This window comes from Crocodylus siamensis, chromosome 1 (genome assembly GCF_052110815.1).
Source record: "Crocodylus siamensis isolate JL-2025a chromosome 1, ASM5211081v1, whole genome shotgun sequence".
NCBI lineage: Eukaryota > Metazoa > Chordata > Crocodylia > Crocodylidae > Crocodylus > Crocodylus siamensis.
The window spans coordinates 46,314,761-46,340,941 of NC_143395.1; the positions used below are offsets into that span (position 1 = coordinate 46,314,761).

A 26,181-nucleotide genomic window follows, 5' to 3' on the forward strand; every position below is an offset into this window, starting at 1 on the left:
TAAAATTTCTTAAGTATACAGTTGCTGTCATGCGAATATGAGGTATAGTTTATTTCACAATTACTGAAAAATTGCATATATTAGTTTAAGTCACAGCTTCTATTTCATCCCATCACCTAACCCTAACTTCATGTGAATCTTAGAAATACTTCTCTATCTTCAAAACCCAGAACAAAACATGGTTACTAACATTATTTTAAACAACAAGAACAATTTGAAATGAAAACCATCTCATTTCTAGTCAGCTGTATATTTGACGCAATGCACTCTTCTAAAATAAATCATGTCAAAAGACCTCTGTCAGCAGGAAAGACTACAGCAGACAGCATGTGAGCTTTTGTTCTTGTCTTCACTAATGAAACAGAAACATGGCTTGAAGGCTACCGGAGGGTGAGAGCCTCTGGTGCCTGCATAAAGAAGGAAATAGGTCCTAAAACTGGAAGCCAAAAACATGAGGTGCAAGTGAAAAACATGCGCACAGCAGCATGTTGAAACCTGCCTACCCTATCACACTGTCCCTCACAAAGTAAAACAAGGCAAGTTGCTGTAAATGTCATGGTCAGAAGACAGCAATTAATGCTCACATTTTAGTCAGAGTTTTTCTTCTGATCCAAACTACTCATGAAATCAATAATCACCATTATTTTTATATTTTTTTAAAGATTTGCCTTTATGGCTTTTAAACACATCATAGATCTCTAAATGTGGTTTTATCTCCTGCCAGTGCACAGAAAAGTTATGGGAATTTTCAGAGCATACTCAGGGAATTTCATGTATGTCAGGAGTACCAAAGACATCTGGTCAGCAGGCCAGATGACTGGTGTGGGATCAGTCCACAGGCAGGAGAAATGGTGCAGGGTGGCCCTGCAGACCCACAGACTGCCTCACCTTCCAGGCTGACCCAGTGGAAAGGGGCCCAGCATCACAGACACTTCACTGCCACTGTGGGAGCAAGCCGTAGCGTTGGGTGTCAATGCTGCTGGGGCTCCGGTGCCCTGGCTCTCACCCAGGTGCCTGGCTACAGACATGGGGAAGTCCCTCCTCAATCAGGGCTGCAAGCCAGATGACCCAGCTCTGCACTCCAAATCCGGCCCACAAGCCATATGTCTTACATTCCTGATTTATAACCTCATCTGTGATCAATTTTTTGGTGGGGGGGAAGGAGGGAATGGCTTCTCGCTCAGCACAAACTACGGAATCTACCCCTAAATGAGTGCTGTGCTTTGTAGGCTACAGAATATATGTCTACGCCTGATTTTGATACCTATCGAAATACTAATATAATTTCTCTAAAACTGTGCAGTACTTATACGGAGGGTACAAGAACCCAATGGTACAAAACTATGGAATAAGTTGCTTTTTTGGGACCTTTTTTCTAACATAAGGTAGTTACTGACTCTATTGTGCCATTAAGCATGATAGCATTACTTGCAGACAAAGGAGGTAAGCAGTTATCTAACACAGTTAGGCTGACCATCTGGAAATTCTGGACATCATCCCGGAAATCCGGGACACTGTCTTCCACCCTCCCACTACCCGCACCCCCAGTGCTCTCACAAGTCAGCAGGGATGGTGTGGGGTGGGATGCCAGCCAGGCAAGGTGCTCTGAGTTGTTCTGACTCCTCGCCAGATTGCACCCCATGCTCCTGCATTTCTGGGATACCCTTTATAATTCTCGACAGCCAGCTGGGACCAGCCTCTGAAATCCGGGACAGTCTGGCTAAGCTAGAACATATGTTCACCCTAAACACAGTTCTCTCCTTACCCATATAAACATCTAATTCTTTTCTGAAATCTCTGGCCTTGATGCTACTTTCTACTAAAATATTTTATTTTATCAGTATTAAACTTGTCTTCCCAGTTTAATTAAAAAAAATAAACCCTACCCATACTATGGAATGCCCACACTTTTCTTTTTTTTCCATGTACCTTTATCATGGCACTACTTATCTTCCCTTTAAAATGGATAATTCTAATCCTTCCCTTCCTATGAAGTCTTTTGATACTCGTACACATTTTCACTGCACAACATTGAGTCTCTCCTATTTCTCTGTATTATTTTGAAGCTGGAATGATAAGGACTGAATATGGTGCACCATCAATTCACAATATGACTATACCATATTTTCAGAAATATTTCCTGTCTTATTCTTTATGCATCCTAACACTTTGTTTTCTATTTAGATGGGCAGGAACTGAACATCATCCCTTCATTGTCATACATAAGTGCACAAAAGGGCTTTTTTTTCTGACCAGTTACAGTTAGAGGCCAGCTACATAGGCTACTAGTTCAGATGACTCCTTTCATTGTACATTTCACGACATTTCCCAAAATGGAATTTATAAACCTGTATAATGCTGAATCTCCCATATCAGTTAATTAAACAAACATTTAATAGCAAGTAACTTCAGCTGTTGACCTAGATATGGACAGACACACGGACAAAGTAATACATTAAAACTGGAATCATCTATCCAGGTGATTCACAATCTTCTTAATTTGCAATGGGTTGCTGAATTAAAAATAAACCACTCAGCTATTTATTCCAGCATTTATTTCAAGGGATGCACCCTCTCCACTCAGTTGAAGCTAGGGTGGACATTCATTCGGTTTTACAGAGGACAGTCCAGTTTTCTGGTCTTCTGTCCTCTAGTGATACGAAACCGGACACCTTTATGTCCTCTGTTTTTCACCGCTCAGCATCATGCCTGCCTCCAACATGGCTGCGGCTGCCTGTAGGAGTTCCCTGCTCAGGCCGCCCCCGCCGACACTGCTACAGCTGCCTGTGGGAGCTCCCTGCTCGCTGCCACCATTCCCCACCACTGACACTGCTGCCACCACCTGCAGGAGCTCACCGTGCCCCCCCAGTCTTGGGAGGCAGGCAACGTTCATGGTGGTGGGGGCATTTATAAATAAATGCAATTGTCCTCTATTCTTGAGGTACCTTGATGGCCACCCTAGTTACAGCCCATCAGCAGTCCCATACAGCTGATCAGCAAAGTGATGCCCTTTGGAATAAAAGGCTCAGCAAACAGCTGGAGCACCTCAGCAGCCAAAAGACCTGTTTGCCCCAGTCACTTCACAAATCCTCATCTTATAAATAAATAATGCTGTTAGTCTATGTAGACAGAGTCTCCATGAAAATTAAGATGAATGGAGTTTCGTGACATGAAGGCACTAATTTAGCACTTTCATTTTGCCAATTCTGCCCCTAAGACCAGTGCCTGAATAAGCCTATCTATGGTCAAGTGCTCATAGCTGATCCTCTTAACCTCCAAACTGTACTAGAAATCCATCAGAAGTTGTAACATCAAATAAGGCACCCTTACCCAGATACCCTGAATGCCAAGAAGATGAAGAAACCCACAAAGCTGTTTACCAGTTCTACTATATGGGAAAATACCTTCCAAATCCCTTAAGGTAATTAAGTCCAGCCCCTAGCATTCCAGGAGATCCAGCACACCTTATCAAAAGGAAACAAGTATAAGACAACAAAACAGATGTGCAACTGTGGTTACCCACATGCTCATCCCTAATAAAAACCAAACAGGTTCAAGATATTTCATAGATCAGTCAGCAGTATTGCAGAGTAGTGCCAAGGGCCCATCCACCCACCTGCAGCACCAGCTTATATATTGCCACACCTCACTGCAAGCAAGAACAACTGGAATCTAACCAACTCAAGGGAGAAGAAAGAATAGAGAAAGCACCTCATAGAAGATATGGAAGGGCAATGGACCACTGCTGGGCCCAGAAGTAGTTTCTTCTGCTGCTCAAAACCATAAATCCCCAAACCAGTGGGGGACAAATTTTTTGGCTACAAATTATGGTGCAAATTAGCCCTGAACCCTCCCTGAGTGCTACTTGGATCCCCTCCCTCAACCTAAACTGCTGTCTGCTTCTTGCCCTATCAGACACCGTGCTGCCTGTTCCCACCCCAATCTACCACGTGCCACACATTGGCCGCCCTTACTCCAAACAATTACATTTTGCCTTCCCAAATGCCCAGTGGATTCTCCCTTCATTGAATAGTCCTCTTCACTCTGTCATAAGGAAATGACAAGGAAGGATGAAAACTAGGCAGCTAAAATGCCACTGTGTATTTATAAAGGAAATATGTAAACAGCTCAGATAACTTGGACCAAGACACCAGTTTTCAGACAAGACCAAATCCAATAGTATTACTTGGCGGGAGAGGATGAAGGGGAAGCAGTGCACCAGCCACACCCCCATGAAGCCTGTACCCTGGCAGCAGAAGAAGCCCCATGGCATTGCCATTGTAGCAACAGCCACACAAACACTGGGCTGCTGCTGAAAGAACAGCAACCAGGGAGTGCAGATCATGCTGCAGCAGCAGCAGCCAGGAACTTGTTGGGCCCCTAGACTAGGTAAGACACCCATCACCTCTTTCCCCCCTCCCTAAACTTCTTGCCAGATCTTTAGTGATATATTTTCCAAAAGACAACACACTCAGCATCAGTAGTAGAGCTGATAAATTTTTGACTAAATGTATTTTTAGGGGGCTGGACTTTCACAAGGCTGGACTCGATCTTATGAGGTCCCTTCCAGCCCTAACGTCTATGAAATAGTTTCCCCAGAACATTCGGTTTTGTTGAAGCTGAAAAATTTCACAAATAGGCATTGATTTTGATGAATACTTTGACTGGGAGTTTTCTGAGATACAGAATTTCCTAGACATTTTAGTCGGAGACAAGTAGAGACCCCAAATGAAAATGAGACTTTTGAATCCATAAAAATGAGTGTTTCAACATAATCCTATTTCATAAAAGTTTTCCAAAGGTTCTGGCTTTGTTTTAACAGGAATGAAAACAAGTCCTAAAATCTCAAAAATTGCAAAATATGTTCCATAGCAAAATGTGTTGCAGTGTTCCACAGCTCCTCGCAAAGGCACCGATTCAGTAACAATTAGGATGCCACCTTTTAAATTGCCCCCAAAGTACATATTATATCTAACTGTGTTTACATTTATTGAGCCACAAATATAACAATAAGGAGACAAATGCACTGGTAACTCCAGAAAAAATGAGCCATGAATTCTACACTCACACAAAAAATATCTCAATGCAGTGGGCTGGGATAGTCTTGGTAAAACTATAGCTACTTTACATTTTCAATATGGTACCTAAGAGTAAACAAAATAAATTAGATGTTGGGCTATATCTTATCACTTATAGGCAAGAAAGTCTGTTTAGGGGAAATGAAATAGTTTTAAAATATTTTTAAAACCTTTTTCTTCCCCTCTATGTCAAAGTTTTAGTGCCAGTGCTATTTCAGCGTGAACAATGCACTTTTTTCACTTAGAAATATTTTGTGAATGCAGTGGAAAGAAAAGAGACATTTGTTTTTTCTTTCCCTTTATTAGTTAAAGAAAAGGTAACTGTAAACTGCAAATCAGTGAATGGCAAGCTGAAACTAGCAGATACAAATAATCTTTGTCTTTATTTTAAACATATCCCCTAGCATTTTAAGGATTGAAACTGTATAATATTTAATTTCTTTTCAATTCATGCCCTCAAGGTACTCAGCAAGTTATAGCAAATTTTGGCCTGATCCTTTCTACCCTCAAGGAATGTATTCATGTCAGTGCCTGATTACCTGCCACGTGTTTTAACCTCCCAGCAGCATGCCACGTGTACTGTTTTCCTGGAGCCAAGCATGTAATAAAGCTTGCACAGCAATCTTCTGCTTTGAAGGGCTGAGAATGCTTGTTGCAAGCACAGGCCTTTTATTTAGCAAACAAGGATTCAAGCAGTCAAATGCTTTGTCACCCTTTTAAAAACATCAAATTAGCAGTTTTGAAAGAATAAGTACTAATATTTCAAGACAAAGAAATCAGGTGATGCACTCAAATTAATACTATCTATTCTATCATTTGCTTACATGTCCTACTCCTATTTATTTTCAGCTGTATTCAGCTGCAGCTTATATTACTCTTTTCTATGTATGACTTGCTCTGTATAAACAAGTTCCTCCCAAGTACCTTCTCTGCACTGTCAATTGGCAACTACAGTTCCCCTTTCATTTTGTGAACATGCACGTTTGCTACACCCACCAAAATTGTATGTCATATTTAATGCATCCTAGCACAAACTCTACAGCAGTTCCTGGGCTGCCTTGAGATCCTTTCAGTGGGCGTCAAACAATATTAGTCTTGGTAGGGATGCAAATATGTTCATAAGATAAACACAGAGATTTCAGATAAAAATTCAGTCTTAAAATTTCTAGGCTGTTGTGGTCTTGCTGAATTCTCTGCAACAGAAAAATTGTTCTATCATACTGCTATAGTAAAAAAACAAATTAGAAGTTTGGCCTACAGGTTTTTTCTACTATTTTAATATTATAAAAGCCTTAATCTGTCTGTTGGTCTGTCAGTAACACTTTATTCACACTCTGATTGGTTGTCTCAGCAGCCAATCACAATGCCTAGTGAAACAACCAATCAGAGTGCTCCGCACAGACAGGAGTGCCACCATGACAGGAGCAGGGGCAATAAGCCAGTGGTGCTGCCCCCTCCCCCCCAGCCCTGCTCCTTGGAGGCAGAGGGGAATGCCTACGATGGCACCACCATGACAGTGGGGCCTCGCGCCCCCCCACTCTGGCCCCTCAGGCCCTACTGTCATGGTGGTGCCATCCCCACCATCCCCCAGCAGGACTGGAGCGGAGGGGCAAGGCCACCTTGTGCCCCCTCCCCCACCGGCCTTGCTTCTTGGAGGCAGAGGAGGAGAGAGAGGGGGGTAAATGGGCCTGGACCCAATGCAGCAGGGGGGAAGAGGGGAATGGCAGGGAACGGGGCCAGATGAAAAGCAGGGGTGGGGCTGGACACAGGGGTCCATCCCACCCTCCTGCAGGAAGGCGGGGACTGAGAAGCTGGCACCAGTGGGAGAAGGGTTGGCACACAGAGCTGGATGTGGGGGGTGGAGGTGGACCGGCCCATGGGGCCAGAGGCAGAGCAGCAGCAGCACAGGGCGTTGGGTGGCACTGCTCCATCCTTGTCCCCCCCCACCATCATTCTCGATGGGCAACTGGCTAGTTCCTATATATAACATGATGAAACAGAAAGCAACAGAGGACCTCAGTAGGTCTGGAAGGGACCTCATGAGATCATCCAGTCCAGCCCTCTGCTCAAGGCAGGATCATCCTGCCTACACCATCCCAGTCAACTATCTGTCTAGATCCTGCAAAGGAAATTCTGTAACTTCTCTAGGTAGCCTGTTACAATGCTGAACCATCCTAATAGTCAAAAAGTTCCTACTAATCTCCAACCTAAATTTCTTCTGTTGCAGCTTGCATCCATTGCTCCTAGTCCTGTCCCCTATGTAATCTCCCTTCAGATATTTGAAAACTTATCAAATCCCCCTTCAGTTATCTCTTCACACTAAATCAGCCTAGTTTCCCTTAGTTCTTTTAGCTTTTCCTTATAAGTTTTCCTTCCTAGGCTACCAATTACTTTCATAGCTATGCATCAGACTCTTTCCATTCTGTCCACATCCACAAAATGAACCTTTCAAAACTGCATATACTCAGGTACAGTCAGAAACAACGTTTTCAAACAATAATGCCATCAACAAAAAAACTAAAACAAAACAAAGTCAATTAGAAAATTGGTTGGGCAGCTAGAATGTTTCAAAGCATTTTACAGAAGTACCTCATCATTAGGAAATACTAGAAATCATGCCAGAAGTATGCTGCATGGCAGCTCCTTTAATCTTGCAGTTTCCCCTGCATGTCCCTGATGGGCAGAGAGGTGATTGGTGGATGGGCCCCGCCTGCTGATTGGTGGAGGGGCCCTGCCACTCACCTCTGATCAGTGGGAAGGCAAAACCTGTGGTTTTAAATATGCTGTGGTTTTTGCCTGCCACTGCTGAATGATGGAGGGGCCCTGGTTTTAGCCTCCCAGCCATCAGGAGCAAACAGCGAGGCTGATGGGCCTCTCTATTAATCATTGGCAATGGGGAGCACAGGGGAAACTGCAAGACTAAAGGAGCTGCTGCGTAGCACACTTCTGGCATGGATTCTAGTGAACCCTATTCATCATTCATTCAAGTAATATGTAAGTTAAAAAAAATTACAAAATATAGCTACTATATTTACTTGAACAGAATATTATCCAGAATATAAAATAACACCCCACAATTATTAGATTATATAGAGAGAAAATTTTAAAAATTTGATATAATTTTCCAGGTACAGAATCTAATTAGTAAAGATTTTCCTTGGACTTATTCCCCTCTCACTACTACAGCAGGGAAAATAAATCTGGGGGGGGGTGTCAGGTGACCCCCTTACCCTCTGCCTCCTCCTTTAGCTTCTTCCTCCTGCAGCCCCTTCCCCCCTTCTTACCGTGACACCCTGTTCTCCCTGAGCACATGCAAGTGAGGATCAAATATGAAAACACTGACCTTGAAATAAACATACATGTAGTAATTCATATATCGTACTCATATATTTAGTTTATCCAGAATTTAGCAGTTTTTTTTAAAACTGCTGCAAATTGTAGCACAAGTATTCCATAACCACTCTTTTAAGCAGTGCTTAGAGCAGTACATGAGCCTGACAACACTAGCAGGAAGCCAGGACCAGAGGAGAGCAGGAGACAGAGTAGAAGCAGCAGGAGAAGATATGTCAAGAGAGGATGGTGGGAGCACGATGACTGGCTGGCCGACCATGAGTGGCACAATGGGAAACCACAGAAGAGGCACCAAGAGAAGCTAGAGAGGAGTGGAGGCTGCGGAAAAGGCAATTTTAACCAGTAAGAGAAAATAGATGGGATCGATGATGAACAGATACAATTTCCTGGAAAAGGTACTATTTGAAATTTTGGACACGTGGGTGAAACATCCTACCAGCCTGACTGCTTTCTTGAACTTGAAGACTTGGGAATTGATTAACTGGGATGGTGAAGGATATGAGAACTTTAGAAAGAATTATGCAGAGAAACATGGGAGGAATAAAGAGGAATAAAGTTCATAGCAGGGGAAAAGTTAAGAGAAAGATTAATTATAGTTTCAATGTACATGGATTTACTAGAAGCAGAAGACACAGAAAGACAGATGGAAAAGTGCATCCAAAGGGTCATGTCAGTAGAGAAAGTAAGGGACAAATATGGTATTTGAGACAGGAGACAGAATGGAAGGGTAGGTGAAAACAGCAAACAGCTCAAACGTGGAAGTGGGAGTAGGGAAGAAAGACAATATGTTACAGACAACAGAAGTGAAGAGGCAAGAGAAAGAACCAGAGAAACAGGCTGGGAAAAGAAAGAAAATACAGGGGCTGAAGACCACAAAGAAGAAACCTGACAAATAGGGAAGTGAGTCAAAAGACGAGCTAGAGAACAGTTTCCAGCTACTAATGCAGGGGTGGGCAAAATATGGCATGCGCGCTGGATCCCGCCTGCAAGGTCATTCTATTCGGCCCATGCGGCCCCTAAAAAATTTAGAAAATTAATATTTATCTGCCCTCAGTTCCTGTCAAAAATGACAGGAACCAAGGGCAGTTGGACCCAGGGGAAGCCCCGATGGGCTCCCACAACGTCAGGAACTTCTGGCCTGGGGCTTCTGGCCTAGGACCACATCACTGTCCCAAGCCAGAATCTCAGGTAGGGGGGAGGGGAGGGAAGGGAAGGGGAGGGCAGGGGAGGACCCCAGGCAAGCAAGATACCTGGGGAAAAGTGGCCCAGGGAAAAGCTGAGCATAGGGAGAAGTGGCCCTTCACTGCCCCATGGCTGGTGTCCCGTGCTGCAGCTACTCGGGACAGCCACGCGCGGGCTGCAAGTCGCTACAGCAGGGAGCGCTGGCCCCAGGGCAGGCAAAGGGATGCTTTTCCCCATGCTCAGATTCTCCCTGGGCTCCTTCCTGACCCAGAGGAAAGCGGCCCTTCCCCTGCCCCATCGCCGGTACTCTCTGCTGCAGCCACTCGCAACCCACACGGGGCTGTCCTGAGCAGGCACAGGCAGCCCCATGCGGGCTGCGAGTGGCTGCAGCACAGGGCACCGGCCACGGGGCGAGCGAGGGGACGCTTCCCCCCCACCCATGCTCAGCACCAGCTTGTAAGCACCGCTCAGCACTCAGACTCCAGGCTCACCTGTTGGGGCTGTGCACGGCAACAGCAGCTACGGCCTCCCTGCTTGCTGTGTCAGGCAGTGTTTGTCACCACTGCCTCTGGGCTGCCCAGAGCACAAGCTCCAGGTGAGTAGCAGCAGCAAACACTGCCCAGCGCAGCAAGCGGGGGTGCTGCAGCTGCTGCTGCCATGTGCAGCGCCAATGGGCAAGCCTGGCGCCAGCGGGGCCCAAGCTGGCAGCGGGGGAGGGTTACAAGCTGGTGCTGAACGTGGTGCAAAGCAGCCCCTCACTCGCCCTGTGCCTGGCACCCCGTGATGTAGCCACTTGCAGCCTGCATGGCGCTGCCTGTGTCTGCTCAGGACACCCCTGTGCAGGCTGGAAGCAGCTGCAGCAGGGCGCGCCGGCCATGGGGCAGGTGAGGGGCTGCTTTTCCCCATGCTGAGCACCAGCTTCTTCCCTGCCGGCAAGCAGGGGGCCGGGGCTGTGCACTGCCCCTTGCCTGTACCATGGGGCTGGAGGCATTGAGAGTGAGCAGGTGCGGGAGCCAGCAGGAGCACAAGGCCTGCACTGGTGTCCCGGGGCCAATGCTGGTGGGACCCAAAGCAGGGTGGCAGGTCCCAGCCAGCAGGGGCTCTATGGAGCCGAGCCAGCTCCCACTTTCCCTGCTGGTGCAGCCCAGCCCGGTCCCATGGACCCGTGCTAGCCTATGCCCTACTTTGGGCCCCACTGGTGCTGGCCCTGGGACATTGGTCCCACGATGGTGGCCAGGGGGTGGGGCACCTGTCAAGGGGTGGGGCACCTGTCAAAGGGCACAGCTACCCATGTGGCCCCCGACAGCCTGCCAAAACTGGGTAAGCGGCCCTCCGCCCAAAATAATTGCCCATCCCTGCACTAATGCCTCTGGACTCCAACCAGGATTGGAGACCAGAAGTCAGGAAGGGGCAGGGAGACGGGAATATGCAAGCTTTCCTAAATTTGAGCAATCTGGCAGCTTGCAAAGGTTACAGGAATGTGCAGGAGGGAGGGGGAGGAGTTGACAGCCCTGAGCAGTGGCACAGATGGGCCATAAAGGGACAGGCACACTCAGCTCAAAGCAAGCATGGAGAAACCTTAAAGGGACAGGTGCAGTCATCTTAAGACAAGCATAAATGGAATTGACAATAGTTCTGCATAACGTCAGGCATATCTGAACAAGGAAAAGAAAGGAACAGATTGAACCAGTGTTGAACCAGATAAGGGCAGGCATAATCTGCCATACCAGAGAAGAGAGATTATATACACTTTGAGAAAAGGTGAAGATGGAGACCATCTTGGTGGTCAGGGACAAATGAAAGCAAAGTGGCAAGGGTAGCAATATTATTCAAGAACCTGGAGCTGAGACAAAAGCAGGTAGAACTCATCAGTGGCAGACTGAAACAAACAATAATATTAGTCAGGGGAACAGAATTAGAAATTTTCAATGTATACACACCACTGGAGAGGGAAGGAAGGAATGTGCTGCTCAGAAAGCTAGAGGTTTATGTGGTGGGAGGGAGACCATGCATAACAGTGGACGATTTCAACTATATAATCAAAGTGGGTAACAGAACAGGTGAGGAAATGAAGCTTTAAACAGCTCATCCAGACTATTAATAAATATAGTAAGAGTTGCTAAGAGATATGTGGGCAAGGGAGAAAATTTTCACTAGAAGAGACCCCAGTGGAAAGGAATAATCAAGAATGGACTTTGTTCTTGCATCAGAAGAAATTGGGATAAGGAAGAAAGAAAAGTAATACAGAAAGAAAAGTAATACATATTAATCACCAGATGCTGAAGGTGGAAATGAGTTTTGGTAACAGCCCTATGAGAGGAAAGGGACTGTTACAAAATTAAAAGATATGTGGCAAAAACTGAAGAAATATTGCAGGAATACCACAAAACCGTGGATAATGATGAAGAGGAGGATAGGAGAATTCTTCAGGAAGGAAGGCCAAAGCTGCATGGGAAAAAGAATGAAGAGCTAAGACAGCTGCAAAGAAAGATACAGGAGCTGCTAACAGAAGCCGCAGAAGGAAGACAGGTATGACACTAGCTAGAAGAAATAAGGCAAGCCTGGTTTAACAGAAAGATGAGAGAGAAACTGTTCTTAGCACAGACAGTCTGAGTGAGGAAAATGAAGAGTATTCCCAAAACTTTTTGGCCAGAGTGAAGGTAGCAAAAGGAGAGCTTAAAGTAGTAGAGGAAGAACATGGTGTCTGGGTGGAAAAGCAGCAAGTGCTGGAGGTGACAAGAAGATTCTACAAAGAGCTATACCAGAAGGAAACAGACAGAATGAAGATGAAGACTCTTTTGGAAGAGACTGAAGAAAATGTAGAAGAGGGGGTACCAAAGAAGATGGAAGAAAAGATAAACTTAAAGGAAATGGAAGAGTGTTTAAAAACCTTTAAAAGAGAAAAATCACCAGGAGCAGATAGACTGCCTATGGAATTTTATGAGAAGTTTTGGGCCTGAGTAGGGAAGGATATAGTTGAAGTTTTTGAGGAAATAGCAAGAAAAGATTTTACAAGAGGCTTACTCGTTAAGAAAGGAGAGAAGGAACTGAAAAACTGAAGACTGATTACACTTCTTACTATAAGTTAAGGGCCAAGATGCTGGATTTGAGGATGAGGAAAAACTTCCAAAAGATAACACATGAAGACCAAGTATGTGCATTACCAAGTAGAAGGGTCTCCAAAGTGATCAGAGTGACACTGTCCCACATCCAAGACAGGAAAACAAACACCAATCTAGCAAACCTAGATTTTTTAAAAGACATATGACAGACTGAATCATGATTACATATCTGATGTGCTAGGAAAAATGGGGTTCCCAGAGAAATGTATATGCTGGATACGGTTATTGTATAGAGAAGCAGACAGCCAAGTCCAAATTACTGGGCACCTAAGTGGGGCCTTTAAAATCCATACGGGGTGAGACAAAGGTGCTCTTGTCACCACAACTATTTGTGTGCACCATGGAACTGTTAGCACAAAGAGTAAGAAAAGACAAGGTGCTAAAAGGAGTAAAGATACTGGGAGGGAGAGAGATAAAATGTGTACTATACATGGATGATATAAAGGTAAGTAGCTAGAGATGGACTTTCAATGGAAAGGGTGCTAAAGCATACATCAGAGTATGGAGAACCGATTGGGGCTAAACTAAATAAATCCAAAAGCACCATAATGGGAGTGGGTAACTGGAGGGACTTGGGGAAGTTGGGCCTCCACATAAGAGAGAAATCAGAGTGCCAGGAATCCCCATGAACACTGAAGGGAAAGGTAATACAGCATGGGAAAAATGACAGCAAGGCTATGGCATATACTCTAGTTGTGGTCCAGGAGGACACTATCCTTTGCCAGAAAAGTGGTAGCAATTAAGGCTGTGCTACTGCTGATTATTCTATGTACAGGAATTGTATTCCCACTGATGTGGCAGCAGATAGCGTAAGTATAGAGGGAATACAGGAATGCCTAAAGAGAAAGGTTGGCTACAGCTGAACTGCAAAAAGCAAGAGAAATGAGGGGATAAGGATTGCCAGACTTGGGACTGTTCATCTATGCAAAATATGTAAGCCCAATATGCAAGGCAGTAATGAAAGGAAAGGGGAAAGCAGTGGGTATCACCCGATTTCATACAGCTGCAATTTTGAGGAAATGGGGAGTATATCAGACCTTTTTAAAGAGTCCATGGGTGTGGCAACCATGGATTCATTACATCAGGATGGAAAGTTTCATACAGATGTATACAGTAGGGAAGGTAGGGCTGGAGGTTGTGAAGGATCATAAGAAGTTGATGAAAGCAATAAGGGAGAAAGACAGGATGGTGCTGGTAGGCAGCTTCACAGAAGAACAAGTGAAGGTGTGGGGCGCTGTAGTGGGTAAACAACTAAAAGGGGAGCAAGAGGTTGGATGAACACCTGTCTGGAGTTGTGTGATCCCAGCATGTGCTCCTGCCAGTGGTGAGGGGTCAGACTAGAGGATCTGTTCAGGTCCCTTCTGACCCCAACCTACTATGAAACAAGCTGACCTAGAATGGATGGTTGTACAAAATATCTTACCAGTAAGAGAGGTGCATCACAGATGGAGCTTGATGAACACATCGAGGTGGCCAAGGGAGACGTGCAAGGAAGAAGCAATGGTGGGACATGTGTTTTGAGAGTATACATATTTAAAAAGAGTTTGGGAAAGGGTCTGCTGCTTTCTGTATGTCACCAAAATAAACTTGTCATTAGCACAGGAGATGGTACTATATAGACTATACCAAAGGGACCACAGGAAACATTATTAAGGACTTTATTAGCATGTGCTAAAACTAGTTTATGGAGAGTAAGAAACGGCTGCATGTTTAAGGGGTTGGCTTTCACTCAAAGAGAGTCCCTGAAGCTGGAGCTGTAGAGGGAATACCCACCTGTTTTTTAAGAGCCAAAAAAAAGGGTTCCTATCAGAATGTTTGCCCTAGAAAGGCCATGTACTTTATAGTCATGCTCAGCATTGGCTGCATTTAATCAGCTTCATTGTTGGTTTCCATTACTGAGCACATGTTGATTTTAGCAGCAGTTCAAGGATAGACAATGTACTTAATACAGTTTCCTTTTTCCCCCGTGTTGACTGAGGGGAAAAAACTTGTTTAAAAGTTGAGTAAATATGGTAATGATTTAGCGGACCTACCTGTATGGTATGATTGGAAGAGTGAAATATTGTTCAGTATGCAGTGGTCTAGGAAACTAATGCCAGAAGTCATTGAAAAATACAGAACACAGGAAGCTCCTCTAAAATGAAATATTTGCTCCCACAAAAGGCAAATGAGATTTTCCATGTGTTGGGGAAAAAAAAATCGGTACAAATAATTTTTAAAGCTAAATGGTTCCAATTCAGCAATATTTTTCAACTTCTATAATTCATCAATGAACACGTAAAGAACTCAATCCTGCATTCCTTGTGTACCTACAACCACAGTGGAAACTGAGGTACAAATATACTGTATTGTTGCTCCACAGAGCAGAGCAAAGGCCCTCTTAAAAATGTATTCAATGTTTTGAGAAAAGGAATGGAGAGGACACACACAAGGACTGCTCTGTGAAAAACACCAGGCAATTTAATGTCTTCATTTACGAGTGAATGAAGACAAAACCAGTGATTAGTTAATTCTGGAGACCTAATGACCAACTCTTACACCATGTGTGCAAAACAAACTGCACTGGCTCCTTGCATTACCAGACTGCTGAATAGGGGGTGACTGTCAGTGAATGGCTACTCCCTGCCCTTTATGGGTGAGCAGGGAGCGTGGGGTGGAACATGATTTTTGGTCACAGCTTTCCATTGAGCTGGCAGGCACAAAGGGGAGTCAGCTACACCAGGAAAAGAGATGCTTCTCTTCCTTCTCCCATGCAACACAAAAGACCCAGGGACCTGTCCCTGCACTGCTCCAACACGAGCACCAGCAATATGCAGTATCCTTGCAAAGCGCCAATCCAGTTGGCTGCTTTTAATACCAATCATTATACAAAACAGTAAACTAGCTTTAAAGTGCTGAGTGAAAGAGCAGCTGTAAATCCACCTCTTCCTACTTAGCTGAGGGAAGCCTGAAAGAGGAGTGTTGTACCTTTTGTTCTGGGTATGTGGCAAGTCCCCTGATCACTTTGGACATGTTTATAGTGCGGATCATGTACAAGGGGCTTATATTGCTGAAAGGCGCTCATTCCTGTGCCAAGACAGACAGGTTAGTGAGTTAAAGCAGTATGCTGTGGACAGCCCAGAAGAAACAAATTATAACTCCATAGTTAAGAACAGGGACCTGCTCACAATTACCTCATACAGACTGCCCCTCTTCTGGCAGCTTTACATTTCAGAAGCCAGACCCTCTCCTCCACCCAGCCCCTACAGATGGTAAAGTTTCCTGCAGCACTAAGGTAGGAACATACTTGAAAATTAAATTAACAGCAGAAAAACCCCTTCTCATTTGGCCTGGGGATAATTGTAACCAGCTGCTTCCCTTGATTACTGTCCATTACTAGTCAGATGGGGGCGACATTTCCTAATCCTACTTAATCACCAGTTTTCTGGTTGCAGAGCTGTATTAGTCCATGCTGTCAGCCAGAGGACCCTGCAGCACATACTGGCTAGGGGCAGAAGTTATACACAAACTGGTTTAAGTGAGCAGAAAGCAGTTTAAACCTGTAACAGAACAGAAATTCAGTGCACATAAACCCATTTTAAAATGGCCAAAACTGATTTAAGATAAACCTGGTTGAATGTAGTATCAGACTTCACTGGTTTAGGTCAAACCAGTTTATGGAATTCTGTCCGAAGCCCCTTCCTGGTTCACATTGTATCACAGTCCCCCATCATCCCAGGATGCTTTGCAGCCCTGGACTGTCTGCTCCAGCACACCAGGCTTATACCTGCCTCTCTGCTCCCTAGCCAGAGCAGTAAGGGATGGCTGATAATGGAGGGTGGGAAAACAGCTGGGAATCAAGGGGGGGGGGGGTGGCTGGGAACTGCAGCCAAGTCTTCCTGACAGGGGCCAAGCAGACCCTACCAGACTTTCCCGCTGGAATGGAGGGGGCAGGGGCTGGCATGCTCAGGCGGGGGCCGGGGCAGTGGGAGTTAAACACTATCTCCCACCAGCACAAGACCCCAGCTGGGGTCTGCTTGGTAGGGGTGCAGCAGCACCTGCCTGGCTTTTCCTAACTCGCTCCCAGAGCAGAGGGGGAAAGGGTGTGGCCAGACACTAGCCCTGGGCCAGCAGGCTCAAGTGGAGGGGAGGGAAGGGGGTTTAAACTCCCTCCATGGGACCCCAGCCACAGGGAATTGGGGGGAAACCCTGGCAGGGGCTGCCCTCACCACCTTGTGCAGGGAGTAGGGGGCCAGAAGCCTGGCAGGGGTTGCAACCCTGGCCAGCTGGGGTCCCGAGTGAGCCTAAGGGGTTTAAACTCCCCTTCCACTACTCCCTCAGCATGCTAGCCCCACCCCTGCAGCTCTCCCGTGGAGCAGGGAAGGGGCAGAAGCCTGGCTGTGGTGTCATGCGGGCCATGGTGGGGGGTTTAAATCATGCCTCCCCCTGGCCTCAGTATGCTACCCCTGGGTTGGGGCCTGGCCACACACCCCTCTGGTTGTGCAAGGAGGGGGAAAAAGCATTGGAGCTTCAGTCCCTTCGCTTTGGCCACAGCCAGCAGCCTGGGACGCACGCTCTAGCACCCCCTCAGCTTCTGGCCTGAGCTACTGCAGGCATGTGGCTGCCTTTCTTAAATCAAAAGTGAAGGGTTCACTTGCTTCTCAGTTTATAGTTTCATAGTTTCTAGGGTCAGAAGGGACCTGAGTAGATCATCTAGTCCGACCCCCTGCCATGGCAGAAAAGAGTACTGGGGTCAAACGACCCTGGCAAGGTGTTCATCCAACCTCCTCTTAAAGACCCCCAGGGTAGGAGCCAGCACCACTTCTCTTGGAAACTGGTTCCAGATCCTAGCCGCCCTGACTGTGAAGTAGCGCCTCCTGATATCTAGCCTAAATCTACCCTCTGCCAGCTTGTCACCGTTATTTCTGGTCACTCCTGGTAGTGCTTGAGGGAACAGGGACTCCCCCAATGCCTGCTGATCCCCCGTGACTAGTTTGTAACAGGCCACTAGATCCCCCCTCAGCCTTCTCTTGTAGCAGGTTCAGGTCCCGTAGCCTCTCCTCATAGGGCCTGCCCTGCTGCCCCCTGATCATGCGAGTGGCCCTCCTCTGGACCCTCTCCATGTTGTCCACATCCCTCCTGAAGTGCGGCGCCCAGAACTGGACGCAGTACTGCAGCTGCGGCCTGACCAGTGCCGCACAGAGGGGGAAAATCATCTCCTTGGACCTGCTCGAGATGCATCTGTGGATGCATGACAAGGTGTGATTAGCCTTCCTGACTGCCTCCCCACACTGCCGGCCCATGTTTATCCTGGAGCCAAGATGACTCCAAGATCCTTTTCCGCCTCTGTACTGACAAGGATGGAGTTCCCCAACCTGTAGGTATGGTGCTGGTTGTTCCTCCCCAGGTGCATCACTTTGCACTTGTCAGTGTTAAATCCCATCCTATTCTCATCCGCCCACCCCTGTAGCCTATCTAGGTCCGATTGGAGGCTATTCCTCCCTTCTAGCATGCCCACATCTTAGTGTCATCAGCAAATTTGAACAGGGTGCTTTTTACACCCTTGTCCAAGTCACTGATGAAGATATTGAACAGTGCGGGCCTAAGGACTGAGCCCTGGGGAACCCCACTGCCCACATCCCTCCAGGTCAAAAATGACCCATCCACCACCACTCTCTGGGTGCAGCCCTCCAGCCAGTTGGTGACCCAATTGACTGTGTGGGTGTCGACACACCACAGTTCCCCCAGTTTCTTAATGAGAACAGGGTGAGAGACAGTGTCGAAGGCCTTCTGAAAGTCCAGGGAGACTATGTCCACTGCTACCCCTGCATCTAAGGATTTGGTGACCTGGTCGTAGAAGGCCACCAGGTTGGTCTGACAGGACCTGCCTCTAATGAACCCATGTTGCATGACCCCCCCTGCTGGCCCCTTGTGGATATGCACCAGAATAATTTTCTCAAACAGCTTGCCTAGGACCGAGGTAAGACTAACCAGCCTATAGTTTCCCGGGTCTTCCTTCTTCCCCTTTTTGAAGATGGGAACCACGCTGGCCCTCTTCCAGTCCTCCGGCACCACACCAGAGCACCATGAGTGCTCGTAAAACCATGCCAGGGGTTCTGCAATGACCTCAGCCAATTCATTTAGTACTCTAGGGTGGAGATCATCCAGACCGGCTGACTTGAATACATCCAGTCCCTCCAGAAGTTCCCTAACTAGTTCCTCACTAACCCTTGGCCTAGGTATGCCTCCCCTGGGGCCTGAGGGGGGCCCAGCAGGGGGGGTGACTGTTCCAGTCCCTGCTTTGGAAAATGGAGGCAAAGAAATCGTTACATATGTTGGCTTTGTCATCTAGTGTGACGACCAAATTTCCCAACGTGTCCTGCAAGGGCCCCACATTACCCGGGACCTTCTTTTTACTCCCTATGTATTTAAAAAAGGACTTCTTATTGTCCTTAATCCGGGAAGCTAGTCCCAGTTCCATCTCTGACTTGGCCTTCCTGACTGCCCCCCTACATCCCCGAGTAACTGCAGTATAGTCATCCCTGGTGATGTCCCCTCCTTTCCATTGGGTGTACGCCTCCCTTTTAGCTACAAGACATTCCCGGATGCTTTTGGTGAGCCATGGGGGCTTGTGTGCCCTCCTGCTCCCTTTGATCCACGTTGGGATTGCCCCCCTTTGGGCTTGGAGGATCGTCTCCTTAAGGAGTGACCACTGAATAAACTGCAAAGATTGAATCAATTCAGCCTCGGGCTTTTTGACTGTCTGTACTTAGCCAATATTCAGCCTAGGCACACTATTAAGATTAGCAGGAGTTCTGTGCATCTTTTATCCAACCCAGGTACTTCAGAGGCTTTTATTACCATAGCAGCTAAGTGTGGTTTCCAAGCATCAAGTTTTACCCCCTTGTACTAGGGCTAAACTTGACTTTGTATCTTTGGCAAGGAAGCCCATGAGGTTTTAAACATTAACCTGTTTAAAACCTAGGGCTATACAAAGGCTATCCAACTTCTCAGCAGCTGGAGGCTGCATGCCCTGGAGCATCTAATGCACAGGATCCTCCCTACAAACTCCCCCTGCTGTCATGCTTTGTCCCCCATGCTTTCCCTGCCACATGCCCTGCCAGCCACATGGACTTCCTCTTGCCTCTCCATAGTCTCCTCCCAATCACTCTGCTACATGTGGTTTCCTGTAACCCCCTTCTCCCCCACTTGTGTGGTCTCCCTCACTGCGTACCACCCTGCCGTGTGGCCCTCTGATTGGGCTCCCCCACACTCCTGCCTGTCAAGTGAATATGTGTTCATTTGCTTATCAGTTCAATCTCTGCATCTTACACCAACCTGCAAAGACTGAATCAATTCATCCTCAGGCTTTTTGACTGTCTGAACTTAGCCTAGCAGGTTACAAAAAAGAGGGATATACTGCACAAATTATTCCTCAGTTCTGTTTCATGTCTTTCTTCCGATCTTGTGATAAGCAAAACTACGCTGGATAAGAAAGCATGGTGTAGCTTCTATTTGCCATGGGAAAAAAGCGAACACACAAAATAATTACTACAGAACAGCTGAGGGTAAATTCCCTCTTCTCCCTTTTTAAATCAGTATAATTTGTCTGTCCACTACCCTGAATCATTCAGTCATTTGCTTAATATAAGAGAGGGATTTGTCCAGAAGATCCCTGTATTTCCCCATTCCTCCATGGTCAGAAAAGGGAACGTTAGTAAAGGGGCGACTTCCTATGCCAATAGTCGAACACTACAGTAATAAGACACCAACAAATATTTCAGTACTATATAGGTTTCAAAAGTTTTACTTTTCATTAATTGCACTGTACCACAGCTACTAGCTAGTCAGCTGCAAAGGCTAGAAGGCTATAAGAAATAGTGTCATGTGCTTTTGACAGGGATCCCAAGAGTATTTTCCACTGGAAAACTCATCTAGCCCTCCTCTTTTCCTCTGTGTCTCTTCTGTTTTGTTTTGTTTTCTCTAAAACATGCCTTAGCTGTGCAGACTACTTTTACTTGTCAATCAGGGCAGCTAGTTACCAGCTATTTCTATTTTTATCTTTGCGGTATTACCAAAAGCAGTAGAGAGTCATGAATGATGTATGTTTCTCCTCCCAAATAATTACTGAGTTAGACGTGTCAATAAGATAAAATAACTCTGAGCTAGATCCAATAAGGGACTTAGGTGCCTAAAAAATCAGCATTGAAGGCACTCTGCATTTGTAGAGCAAGCCAGGTTTTAGAGCAAACAGTTAGGAAGTAGGGTACCTTTCTCCACCTAAGAGGGTTCCAACCTGCAGCTCTCACCTCCCAGGAGAGTAACAGAATCAGCAGGTTATACACTAATCTAGGTGAAGCTGTTTCATGCTACTGTGCAGCAAAATATCAAGATAAAGGACACTACTAGTCAAGTGGTTAAGCAGTTCACTTGGAAGCAATAATCCCTGCTCTAATGACTGCTTTGGTAATTATAATGGGTGATTAATGTAAAATACAGAAACAGTGCTTGGACTAGAGACCAGAACCCAGGACTGTCTCCTTCCAAGTGAGTGCACTCACCTATTCTCTAGCTCTAGTGCTCATGGTTTTGGATCACACCTTTAGGCATCAGTGATCATCGGGGATCTAGAAAACGGTTTGCCATGGGAAAATGTGGAATTTGCAGCTACAGAGAATCTTCTGAGTCACCAGAAAACAAAAATAAAAACTTAGTGAAAATAAAATGCTAGTTGTCATGAAGGTGCAGCAGGTCACGGGGGTGAGGGTGGGAGAAGATGGACTTTTTTGTGTTTTTTTTTTTAATCAGAGAATTTTGTTTTCTTTATCACAGAAAACTAGGATCACCTTTAGGCAACCCTAACTCAAGGATCTGGATTCTAGTTCCTTGGGGAACCAGGCAACTAAAAGCTAGGTGCTAAAATGCATCACTTTTATTGGATCTACCCCAGAGCACTCTTTCACTGACACTTTTATTCTAGTAAGTACAGAGGTGATGAAGCCTTGGCCTGTGGGCCAGAACCAGTCATCTGGTCCACAGCGGTCCCAATGGCTCTGGAAAGTTGGCAGCGGGGGAGGTGGCAGCAATTGCTGCCCCTCTGCTACTGAGTTTACAGACTCATGGGAAGCTCTGGAAGCCAAACAGCAAGCTAGATCAGTGAACAGAGGCTGCCCAAGGCCCGATTTGAGCACACAGGGATTAGCTAAAGGCAACGTAGGGCCCAATCCTATAGAGGGGAGCTGAGTAAAGGCAATATGAGACCCAGGGAGGAAGTGAGGAGCCTCAATCCACTGGCACAGGGCCAGGGGAGGCAGTGATGTGCCCTACTCCAGGAGTTTGGGGGCCCCAGGGAAGCTGCACAGGGCCCCAATCTAGCAGTGTGGGGCTAATCCTGGTGATGGGGTCTGATCAAACCCACAGATGAGCCAGCACACAGACAGCTCTGCACCACACATCTGGTCCATGGCACCAAGAGGCTGAACACCACTGTAGTACTAAATTTGGGTAATTGCATACCATCTTGCATCTCTCTGTTTCTTAAGAGCTGTGGGTTTGAATGTACTCAGGCTAAGGTAGAATCTCCTGGGCAACTATTAAGCTCCTATATACAGAAACCAAGGGCAAAATGGTATTGTAGCAGAAAGACCCCACACTTCCTTCCCTTCCTCCATCCATTCCTATCTTTCTCTTTTTCCTCTCTACCCGCCTCCCATCCCCCCATATGAAATAAGGTCTAGGATAAATCTTTTGTGAGCTAAGTCAAGGAAATGAGTCTGTGCACTGCAATGTGTTACTATATATATATAAGCCTCTTTTAGGTTATGTATCACTAATTTTGCTATCTAGTTTTGTTTTATATTCAAATTTTTGCTATTTTGTGCTATTTTTACACCGGTTTTGTATACTTCAGGTCTGCTTTCACGGTTAACCAAAGTAATGTTAAGCCCCAATTTTGTAATGCCAAGATGCCATTTTGTTATGTTGTAACCTGCTTCTCCCCTTGCTTGTCAAGACATGTTGTAACCCTATTGTAATGTCAATCGTACCTATATGAATAGTTGATCCTGGAGTGTGAGTGTGTGCGTATGATAGTGACAAAGGTGGAAGCAATGGACCCATTAACGCAATGATAAACAGAAACAGCCTTGCATTCATTTGGAAATAAGATTTCAGAAAGCAATCAGGAACAGTATGGATTTCCAATAACCCAGCACCACCCCAATTGTGAATTCCAAGAGCCCCCCACCCAAAACAGTCAGAAGAATAACACTTCAAAACTGCACGTCCCACCAGGTGGGACTCTCATCAATGAGAAATCGACCGCTGTTAGCCCCTCTTCCATCTGGGCTTCAAACCCAAAAGTATCACAAGGGAACTGCCTGATAAAAAAGCAGGGGAACGTGACCCTGGTGGACACCTCTGCTATCCAGACCTGCCCCCCACCGTGTAACCTGCACCAGCCATCCACCACAGGATCAGCCAGCAACCCCGGCTCGGGATGACATCAATCGGCCATTGATCATCAACCCGTGGCTCTTGGATAGGACTGCACGCCACCAATTTCAGTCTCCAATTACCAACCCAGTCACCTTGTGTGTGTGCATGTGTGAGTGACCGACAGTTTCTTGTACCTGTTTTAGTTTCTTGTATCTGTTTTATGTTTGCATAGTTACACCCTTGTCTAATAAACCTGATATTGCTGATCCTGCACGTTGGTCTTGCTTGGGAGATGTGGGTTTGAATGTGCTCAGGCTGAGGTAGAATCTCCTGGGCAACTATTAAGCTCCTTATATAGAAACCAAGGGCAAAATGGTATTTCACCAGGTTGAAGCTAACTCTGAGTTACCTGTAGGAGCAATTCTATTACCCACTCTGGGCACATAAGTGCCCTTATTATAGGAAAAAGTTTCTTTATGAGGATAACCTTATTTGTATAATGGGGATACTTACATGCCCAGAATGGGTAATAAAATCAATCCTACAAATAAGTCTCAAGCTGCACATTTTTATCTACTGGATGCAATAAAACTGCTCCTCAAATGTCTCCAGGAAGGTTCTAACTATGGAAAAGAGTGGTATGGAGAAGGTTGGAAGTCACCAGGCGTGGCTGGTGAACTCAGACTGGTAGTGGTGGAGCATCCCATGGGTGGGGGGAGGTTGCAGCCAGCCAGGCACTCCGACCAGTAGTGGGAAGGCTGCAACCCTCCCCCACTTCTGGCCAGCTACAACCCACCCCACAAGCAGGACACGCCACTGTCCCACCAGTCTGAGTTCACTAACTGCGCCTGGAAGTCACCACATAGTACTAGGTAAGCACTGTCCCAAGTATAGTTAGAGGGGTGTCATGACAGATTTTCAGTATAAAGGTTTGGTGTTAAGGTTCTTCTCTAAAAAAGAAAGATGTGGCATGTAACATATAATAAAAGGCTTGATTCCAGAAGGCAAGGGATTTTCCAAGAGCCATTTAATCTCCACTACTATAATGCTACCACAAGACAGAGACCACAGAGCCCATTTTTTTGTTGGCTGCAGTCCTCTGATGTATAATAAAAAGCCAAAATATCTCCAGGTGTTTAAGAGGAATAAACTGTACAATTACCTGTATTTATGAATGATGGCATTAAATAATCTTCCATCTCGCCAGCAGGTAGTGAAATTTTCACAACGAATTCCAGCATAACCCTCAGTTGTCTGCTGTGTCCACAGGAGTAATCTTTCTTTAGCAGACATGTCCTCTGACTCTCCAGTAACATGGATATCAGATATCTAAAACATAAGAAGCAGACTTCTTTTAAGTATTTGTATTCAGCTAGCACTAACAAAACTAAGGGTGTTATCAGTAAAACACTCACAGCCTTTCACCACTATGGATTTTTCAATCCTTGATAACCTGATGTGTTTTCAAATGCACAACTGAAGCTTTTGACTTCAAATAAAATATTATATTTATTTAGCAGATTAATTATCAAATATGCAATTACTTCCCTTGCATCTTTCTAAACTACTAACTCATCAAAATCTGAATTACTTGTGATAATATAATACCCTTGTTCTGAACTCGTATAAAATGTTACATAGGACATGGTATCCAAAAATATTAACCTTTTGACTTTCGGTGGATAACGTGAACTATAATTATTAGTTCTGTTATAAACAAAGGTTAACTTATAATAAACTTGAATCTTTAAGGCTATATGCAATTCAGGGACAACAACATAGACTGAAACTTGACAGTAAGTTTCTTAATAGGGGTGCACCAATAGAGATTTTTTGGGCCAGTACTGATGGCTGATAAGGAGCCACATCAGCCGATACCAATCTGATTCTGATATGCAGCCAGGCAGCTTGGAGTCCAGCATCGGGCTGGTAAGTCTGGTGTGGTGGAAGTGGTGGGGGGAGGGAAGAGGTGTGGGGGGGCAGATTGGGGTCCCCGTGGTGAGGGAGGGAGTAGAGCAGGGGCAGGCACTGCTCAGCCGGGGCCAGGTGCAGGATAGAGCCGCAAGCAGCTCATTGGAGGGGTGGGGGGGATGGCTCCCACCCTGCATGCACCCCGGGAGGGCATGGGGGGCATGCACCCCTGGATCTGTGCAGGGCGGGGTGAGATGCCACTGCAGTTTGGGGCCAGGGCTGTGCCCAGCTCTTCCCAGCAGGGGCTGGGCCAGGCTGCACTGTGCTCGGGGTGGGCAGCGGCAGTGCTGGGAGCAGGGCTACAGGGGGTAGAGGATCTGCAGCCACCCCAGTATTCACCATAGCCTCCACCCAGCACTGCTGCTGCATGCCCTGAGCACAGCACAGCCCTGCCCAGCCCCCACCAGGAACAACCCAGCACAGCCCCCTCCCCGCACCTCTCCCCCTACACCAGACTTACCAGCCAGATGCTGGTCTCCAAGCTGCCAGGTTGTGCTCCTGACCCCGTGCATGCTGTGGCTGTGAGCATACACAGGGCATTTATTGGCCACATTATCAACCACATCAGGCAAAAAAAGCCTTTTTCCAATACTTTCAGTCTTCTCTATACTGGTGCTGATCCCATATGGGACCAATGTATTGGTGTACCTCTAGTTCTTAATGTAAAATATTTTCTTCAGCACTCTGGAGAATTGCAGGATGGACCAGAAATAAATTCTGCCACACATCTAATAAGCTTGTTTTCATTCTATCTGAAAATAATTAGTTTGGGGCTGTCACCAAAGACAAATAAAGACTGCAATTTTTTTTTAAAGATGTATAAGAAGGTACTATTACTGTATATAAATGATACTTCTATTTTGTAACAAAATGTTTTCATGTAATGCAGAGGTGTCAAACTCATCCAGCCTTGCTGGCCAGTTGAGGGTTGCTGGTCCAGTCTGCAGTACCGTACCCACACATTAGCTTGCACATTAGCTCCAGACCTGGTCCTGATTGGGCCCCAGGCCATCCATGCACAGTGGGCCACTCCAGCAGGGTACCACATGCAGCCCATGCCC

The 26,181-nt window shown here is 46.1% G+C and overlaps 1 protein-coding gene across 21 annotated transcripts in view; it reads right to left on the minus strand.

The window, feature by feature from the left end:
* DST (dystonin) overlaps nt 1–26,181 on the minus strand; it is a 486,590-nt gene that overhangs the window by 230,838 nt on the left and 229,571 nt on the right. For all 21 annotated transcript variants that reach the window (XM_090034292.1, XM_090034349.1, XM_090034342.1 and 18 more), the window contains one exon: nt 24,312–24,478. In XM_090034292.1, coding sequence (XP_089890418.1) covers nt 24,312–24,478 — 167 coding nt within the window. The remainder of the gene's footprint in view (nt 1–24,311; nt 24,479–26,181) is intronic.